This window comes from Echinops telfairi, unplaced genomic scaffold (genome assembly GCF_000313985.2).
Source record: "Echinops telfairi isolate 266 unplaced genomic scaffold, ASM31398v2 ScPeMD7_18;HRSCAF=68, whole genome shotgun sequence".
Classification (NCBI taxonomy): Eukaryota; Metazoa; Chordata; class Mammalia; order Afrosoricida; family Tenrecidae; genus Echinops; species Echinops telfairi.
Genome location: NW_022103915.1, coordinates 54,745,161 through 54,753,817, shown reverse-complemented (window position 1 = coordinate 54,753,817; position 8,657 = coordinate 54,745,161). Strand labels below are relative to the sequence as shown.

The 8,657-nt window shown below is 49.0% G+C and overlaps 1 protein-coding gene across 1 annotated transcript in view; it reads right to left on the bottom strand.

Moving 5' to 3' along the window:
* Positions 1-8,657, bottom strand: part of NID2 (nidogen 2) — a 76,314-nt gene that overhangs the window by 33,453 nt on the left and 34,204 nt on the right. The window contains exons 5-6 of the mRNA XM_045287635.1: positions 1,676-1,822; positions 1,048-1,293 (exon numbers count right to left, since the gene is read on the bottom strand). Coding sequence (XP_045143570.1) covers positions 1,048-1,293; positions 1,676-1,822 — 393 coding nt within the window. The remainder of the gene's footprint in view (positions 1-1,047; positions 1,294-1,675; positions 1,823-8,657) is intronic.

Genomic DNA, 8,657 nt, shown 5'->3' with positions numbered 1-8,657 from the left:
CAATGGATGTATGGATTGTAATAAGAGCCCCCAATAAAATGATAAATAATTTTTTAAAAAAGATAAATTCACCAGGAAATAAGATTTTTCAGGCAGGGCGCTGGAGAAACCATGAACTGTCCTATACACCCTCGCTATCAAAGGGTGGTCCTTGGACGGAGCTTGTTGAAAATGCAGACCCATGCACCCTTTCCTGGGCCTTCCAAATCAAGCTGCATTACAACAAGACCCCCAGGGGATTTATTTATGTGCAGTTTAAACTCTTGTCAGGTGTTCTAAGCCAGAGACACAAGGGGCACAAAAGTGGGGAAGCCAGTCTCTTTCCCTCCAAGTATATTCGTCTCTCATTAAACTCATTGCCACTCAAATCGATTCCAATCTATAGGGACCCCATAGAACAGTAGAACTAACTGCCCCTTAGGGTCTCCAGCCTCCAACCTCTACAGAAAGAGTGTGATTGTTTGCTCCTTTAGGGTAGCTAGTGGCTTTTGAACTTCTGACCTTTGGGTTAGCAGTCAAGTGCCTAACCACTGCCCCACCACAGCTCTGCTGAAACACCACGGCCCCAGTGAGTTGATTCCCACTCCCAGACACCTGGGAGGATAAAGCAAAACTGCATCGTACAGCCTGTGGCTGGTGGGTTTGAACCACTGACTGACCTTGCAGTTAGCAGCTCATACCTAACCCAGTGCCCCAGGGGTTCTTTAGAGCTCCTCCAGGTGCCCCGAAGGTGACTGCGTGCCTGTTGACATGTCTGTGCATAACATAAGCAAAGTCTGGCCAATACATTTCAACACATGGGCATGAAAGGACATAAAAACTCCTGCTTCTCCGAGCAGCTTGGAGAACATTTGGAAGAAAGCATGGTCAATCATGCAAAGAAAGCCAAACCACCTCTACACACTGTGATATAAATCGAGGCACCTGTAGCTCTAGGACACAAAACACTCACTAAGCCCCCTCCTTCACTATATAAAGGCCCAGACCAGGCCCAAGGAGCCATTGACTCACTGTTGGATTATCAGCCCTCCTAAGCTCCCCACTCACCGGCGGTGCGGAAGCCGTTCTCTGAGCCTGGTTTTTCTAAGGCAAAGAGCCAGCCAAACAGGCCTCCAATGGAGGTGAGGGGCAAGAGGGCCTGGGCCGCGGGCTCTGGGATGTCGCTGATGGCTGTGTAGGCTCTGCCGTCATTGTCCACGATGTAAGCGTGCAGGTCCACATCGGTGAAGTGCACAGGTGTGTGGCCCACATGGAGGTGGCCACTCACTTTCCCATTGACTCGATGAGGCGCCCCTAAATGACAGCAAATACACTCATCGGTGGCGGTGGAAGCCCACAAGTCAAACAATCCCACTGACAATTCCCAAGACCCACTCTCTCACGAGCCGATTGGTTAGCTACAGAGCAACTCCGTGTTCCCTTTGCTCCCACCTTCTCTCTCTCCTCTCAGAGGTGGCTCTAACTGAGCTGGGGGAAAGTGGGGAACATTTCAAGACAATGCTCAAATCGGGCAATCAGCCCAAATATGTTTAGTCCTCAAATGTATTGAGCACCTCTGTGTGGCTCGTTCTTTGATCAGGGAGCAGGGTCCCAGGTCAACCAACAGCGTGGCTGAAAACAAGCCTGCTGCAGGAATGCCCACAGAACAGCCCCCACCCAGCCCCCTGCCAATCACCTTCTGGCAGACACTGCTTCCCATTTCCGTAAAACCTGGACTGGCAGTGGCAACAGAAGCCGGTGGTGTAGTCGGTGCAGAAGGCATGCTGCGAGCACTGCCTGTGGTTCTGCTCGCAGGTCTCCTTGGCACCATTGTACCTGAAGACTGAAACATAAAACAAACGTGCATTAAAAGGATTAAGGGACTCCACCACTGGCGCTGCCAAGCTGCATCATAGGCACGGCGTCTGCACCATAAAATCAGTTTAGATTTGCAATAAACAAATAGGTTTTGATGCTGAAGAGACAGGAATAACATTCAACCCAGGGGGAATGAAATTGCTTTGCCTTCTGGCAACGAGGGCTGCTTACTGTTTCCATATGGGTCTGATTTTACAGTTGGTGAGCTAAGCAGAGGCTAGAGTGCTGTAAATGAAAGCCAGCCACTAAGTGTATGTTAGGCTGAAATGAAACTGCCAGATTTCTAGATCAAAATAGTAAAATATTAGCAATTTTGTGACTCATCCAAATAGCAACAACCTCCTGAAAGGAGGCAAAAGTAGAGGAAACTATCAAGTGAGGTCTTTATATTAATTCTTCTCTTAGAACTTAGAATAGATGTATTACTTTCTCACAAATATATGTCTATATATACATAGATGTATAGAAGCCTTAAAGAGCAGACAAACAGCTTACAGAACATGCTTGATTAGGTGGACTATGGCACCCGCAGAATCCCCACGCAGTAGTATGACAAGTCTGGGACAGTTCCAGTTCCCTAGGCAGTTAGCGTAGAGCAAGGGGAGGCTTCAGTATTGCTCATTTAAAATAATCATAATAAAAGAGAAAGAAAGAAGTCGTTGGTACTGTAAACACACAAGAGAATTGCAGCACGTCATTTTCCTAAGGCAGGGGTTCTCAACCTTCCTAATGCCTCGGCCCTTTAATATAGTTCCTCATGTTGTGGTGACCCCCAACCATAAAATTACTTTTCTTGATACTTCATAACTGTAATGTTGCTACTGTTATAAATCGGGTGACCCCTGTGAAGGGGTCGTTCAACCACCCCAAAGGGGTTGAGAACCGCTGCCCTAAGGGAAATGGTCAGTGAGATGGTAGGTGGTCCATCCCATGGCTGGAAGAGAGTGTTTTCTCCCAGGACACAGGGGGCTGCTGATCCCAAGCATGACCACAAGGTGGCAAAGTGGCTGCACACACCTCAGCCTCCAGGTCCCCTAGAGCTGGCAGGAGCTGGAGCATCCGGGAGGATGCTGATGACACGGACTGCTGGTGTCCAGTGCCGCTTCAGAGGAAGAAAGCTACTCTGCCCTCAGTGAGCGGCAGTCACGCTCCAGGTCTAGGTTTGAAAGAAGGAAATGGGAGGGAATAGAACATGAAACACCAATATTCACTCACTCCTGAGTCCAGTGAGAACAGAAAGCAAGCAAATTAATGGGGAGGATATAGCGGCATATCTCCAATGATCCGATCAAGAGAAATTCTTGTATCATCAAGTGAAAACATAACAGTGAAAGGTAACCTTTAAAGCCCACATGCAAGAAGCACATCAGCCTGTGTGACCACGAAGTGTTGAAGGGATCAGGTTGTCAGGCATCAAAGGACAAAAAAATCGTATCATTGTGAATGAAGGGGAGTGTGGAGTGGAGACCCAAAGCCCATCTGTAGGCAACTGGACATCCCCTTACAGAAGGGTCACAAGGAAGAGATGAGCCAATCAGGGTGCAGTATAGCACCAATGAAACATACAACTTTCCTCTAGTTCAGTGCTTCTCAACCTTCCTAATGCCTTGACCCTTTAATACAGTTCCTCATGTTGTGGTGACCCAACAATAAAATTATTTTTGTTACTACTTCAAACTGTAATTTTGCTACTGTTATGAATCAGGCGACCCGTGAAAGGGTCGTTCGACTCCCAAAGGGATTGCAACCCACAGGTTGAGAACCACTGCTCTAGTTCTTGAGTTCTTGAAGCATCAAGCAGTGGGGTTGGCAGGACGAGTAAACTTTCCTCCAGTGGAAAATCTGATTAGGCACCTAGTACAAATCAAGTCATTGACTCAAGATTTGGTACAGGGCCTAGATGGCTCAGATGAGAAATTCCATTTTGATATCAATAGGAAATTTGGCATAATGTTGAATAGTGGACAGGAAAGTGGCAAAACTCAAGGCAAAACAAAACCACCACCACAAAGACTCAAACAAAACCTAAAAAGAAAGCTTCACTGCCACTCAGCCCTTCCCCCCTCATGGCGCCCCTAGAGGACAGAGTTGAACTGCCCTGCAGGTTTCTGAGAGTAGCGCTTTATGGGAGCAGAAAACCTCATCTTTCGCCTGTGGAGCAACTGGTGATCTTGAACTGCTGACCTACAGTTAGCCAACCAGTACATAATCCACTGTACTACCAGGGATCCTAGGCAGAAATAACAGGAGTAGGTAATGGTAAAAATATCAATTGTTGCCATGGGGAAAATTTTGCATAAAGACTTTTTCTATTCTTGGTTTACGAAAAGGGAGGAGACTTTTTTGAGTAAAAAGAAATGAATGTAATTTGGGTGTGTCAAGAACTGTTTTCTCCAGTTTAGGAAGACTCAACAAGGTGGGGCTGAGGGTGGGGAGAATGCTGGGGAGAATGTGTCAAGAAGCATAGCTCCAGGGGTTCACGCCCACCCCTGCGCACCTCCTAACACTCCGAAAACAAGGGAAGGAGGCTCCGCAGCCCAGTTTCAACAATTGCTCCAGCGGCTTTCCAGAAACTGTTGTTGGCCTCAGCCTCCTCCGGTCTAAAACCAGGATGGCTTTCAGCCCCCTGCCTCACCACCGGATCACACTCAAATCACATTTATTCTGAACACATGGCTCAACACGAAGACCAAGCGGCCATTCAACGTGGAACTGAAGGGTGTGCTTTTTAGGACAACCAAGGACAAAGAAAACGGAGCAGCTGCCCTGTTCTGCCCTCGCGGAGTCCTGGTGGCACAGCGGCTAGCCAAAAGGTCGGTGGGCTTCAGCCCACCCGCCTCTCCCCTGGAGAGGGGCCGAGAAGATCTGCAGCCCCGAGGACGCTCTGTGGCAGAGCGACTGTCATGCAGGGTCAGCACACGTCCGAGCCGAGTGGGAGCAGATCTGTCTTGGATTCCCTCGATGTGAGCTGTTCTGGGAAGGCTCGTGCTTAGACCTCCCTCCCGTCCTAAGAGCGGACTGTGAAGCAGGAGCAACAACAGACACGGAGACTTAGGTTAATGGAACGGAAAAGCGACACGTTAGCCATCCTTGTCTATGGGAGAGGGAGATGGAGTCCTTCACTTGGCATTATACAAATCAAACTTGAGATGTTTACAAGTCGATTGGAATGTAGACTAATTTTCTACTCCACATCCCTCCCACCCCCAAGAACAAAAAAACACAGGTAACAAATGGTGAGAATCCCATGAAAGGCTATTATGAATCTGAAACTATCATCAACCCACGGTCATCCAGTTGATTACGACTCTATTTAGGGTTTCCTAAGGCTATACACTTTTACCGAACAGCTTCCTCGTGGAGTGGCTGGTGGGTTTGAACCGCCAACCTTATAGTTAGTATTCCAACGTTCACCGGACCGTGTCACCAGGGCTGCTTCAAACTGGAAAGGCTGCTGAGGGACAAGACCTGATTTATGATACACAAAGAAAGATGCTGCCACAGCAGTCAGACGTGGTGGTAGAGCAGATGAGAAGGAACCAGATCTGGAATGTTCTGAAGGTGGAGCCACAAGGGCGCGTGGTGTTGAACTGTGTGGTGTAAGAGAGGCGTCCGAGATGATGTTTGCATTTTTTTGGTGTGAAAAAGTGGGAGGGTGGAGCTGCCATAGACGGAGACAGGGAAGACTGGCAGGGAGCAGCCAGCCTAGAGATTAGGCTTCTGGCAACAGCTGCAGGACATCAAGGAAGTCCCACCCCAGCTTTGACAGCCACTGAGACCCCCCAGTGTGATACCAATCAGCCCTGCCAAGGCAGGGCTGCACTCCTCCCCCAGGATCCCAGCGACCATTAATCAGAATCGTCTAGGATGCTGGTGAAACGCCCACCTTAGGACTACCCCTTCCGGCTCTTTCTGAGTGGATCCTGGGAATCCTGTCAGCAGCTTCCCAAGAGATGTTTGTGCCCGCTAATGTTGCTGCTGGGACTTAGGACACTCAACAGTCTCTCGTTCCTAAGCTAGGGATTGCTCATTATTATAAGACCATTAATGAATTTAACCTGATCAGTTAGCGGCTCTCACAGTCAATCCTGGCCGTCTGAGAAGCAGAGCTCAATGCTGATGGTCGCCTTGGGCTAGACCCACAAGTGGGTGACATGACGATCATTTCGTGGAGGTAGCCAGCGTCAACTTACCCGATACGCAAGGTCAGCACGGGCTTACTTGTATTTACCTACTGATCCGTGGTGAACAAGTTCTCATTTTCCACCACAGATTCCACTTTTAGGTAGGGCTAGCATTTCTCTCTAACCCACAGCACCTTCCTATAGAATCAAAAAGCCTCTTCACAAATGTACAGTCCCCCGCATGAACAGAGTAACCTGTAAGCAAGGTAAGCACAGGTTTACTTGTGCTTATTTACACATGTGTAGTGGCCATTTCCTTTATGGATAATCTTTGAGGTAGTAGAAAAACGTGTGGCATGGTTCCCTACTGATTAGTAAGCACAAGTGAGCCTATGCTTACCTTCCTTTCTGAATAATCAGCCCCTGGAGGTAACCCAGAACCTGAGAACCTTTCCTGGTGAGAGGAGAGAACGGATCTTAGAAAGCTGGTATCACATGCAGTATCATTCCAAGGCAAGGAGAGCGAGAATTCCGGCCCAATGCGAGTTCTCAAATCTGTGGAGGGTGTGCAGTTAGATCCAAAGATGCTGACACATTCGGAGTCTCAGTCAACGTCTTCACCCGGGAACACTGCTCGCTTTGGCTCAGGATGGCCATGCTGTACCAGGTCAGCTGATGGCCCCCAGTGCGCCCATCCCCTTGTCCACCGTTTTCATTTTCTCCTTCCCTTCGGTGCTTTACCATCTGGGTGCGCTTCTGGGTGCCGACGTCATCATCCGCATGTTTCACTGCGTCTTTGTCCTTGTTGCAGGGAGAGCGCAAGGTGTATGTGACTAAGCCATCAGCTTGGGTTGTCCCTAGAGCCTACCTTTTGAGAAACAGTTTTATCCCATAGTCTTCCCCTTTGTCCCTGCCCACATGGGGACGGCTGTCTGGCAGACCCTGTGGTGGTAAGCACTTTGCAGGGAACTGCTATTGTGGAATGCGTGACAGTGATGAAAAGACAAGTCAGCTGACAACTGCCTCACTGGGGGGGGGGGGACACTAGGTCTTGGACTGGAGAGATTAGTTGATTAAGGTTTGATAGCTAAAGAGATCTTAACACAAGAATGTTGTTTGCATCTTACCTTTTAACTCTTCTCATGTTCTTAATCTTTAAAAAATCAGGATATAAAGGAGAAAAGTAAAGGCACTACACCAAAATTGGTAAGGCTTATCCTAATCGGGAGTTTGAACCAAGATGGAAACTTCTTGGCACTTGTTCTGTCCGACCCATCCTTCGATCTTCATTTTTCTCAGAAACACTTGCACACTTGCCGTGCCCTTGGCCTCCCCTCACTGAAGGCTCTGACTCAGCCTAGTACAGCGGTTCTCAACATAAGGGTCGCGACCCCTTTGGGAGTTGAATGACCCTTTCATAGGTGTCGGCCGATTCATAACAGTAGCAAAATTACAGTTATGAAGTAGCAACGAAAATAATTTTATGGTTGGGGGTCAAACATGAAGAACTGTATTAAAAGGTCATGGCATTAGGAGGGTTGAGAACCACTGGCCTGGTGGAAAGACTGGTGTGGAGTGACTTCACCCCGAGACCAGAGGGGTCTGAGGGCCGTCGGCCGGGCAGGGGAGTCATTTCCCCCACGTGCGTAGGGCAGCTGAAGTGGCTGACAATATTTACTGTGATACCAAGAACGAAAACAAGGTGATAAACGCTGGACTTGTGAAGACTGTCAAAATGTCAAATGTATAACACATAAGGGGTGGGGGTGGAGGGCTGCAAAAGGTTTGTATGGTAATGAAATTAAAGGAAAAAAGATCATTTTCCCCACAAACTTGTTGAAGCCCCTTTGTATTGACCACATTTTTAAAAAAAACCTAGTAGAAAAGATGCCAACATTTTCACGGCCACAACAAATCTTTCTCATCCTGCCACTTCCCAGAAGGGGTGAAAATGATAGACGAGCAAGAAACAACCCAAACCAAGTGTAAAATGCAGAACAGTCGTATGTTTTCCCTCCTCTTTTTCCATCGCGAGTCATCTTGATGTGTAGCTGGGCACACGTGACTAGGACCCTGGGGTGTGTGCACCTGCCGTCACCACACTAACAGGTGCTCTCCACTTCTGATGAAGGCGCTCAGCCACCTCACCGCCCAGCGAGGCTCTCCCCACGCAGGTGTCTTCACAGGCCCAGGGAGTTCTCCCGTCCGCACACACTCAGGGACCTGGAGGAGCACCTGGCCTGGGTGCTTCCACACCAGAGGATGGAATTGGGTGCCAGAGCCTGCTGCAATTCATCTCAGGGGCGAAGCCCTGTGAAGGACACACTCCGTGGCCCTTCCTGAAGCCAAAAGAGAAGGTGGGCTGGAGGCCACAGGCAATCGCTGTTCATACCCTGGGCTTACATGACTATCCCCAAAAGGAATGTGATGGGGCTGCCGAGGGAGTCCTGAATGCCAGGTGCCCCTCCCCTTTCGAAGTCATCATGCAGCCCGGGTTAGAGTACACTTCTTAGAGCACCACCTCATAGGCTTCAAAACAGCCAAGTCACCTCGCTCCTTGCAACTCACAATCCAGGCACTCACTGGTCCTAGTCAGTGGAAGCTCTCTGGCAACAACCACGGCACACTGTCCGCGTGCCTCTCCTCCTCTCCGCTCTTGCCGCTCCCTCCAGAAAG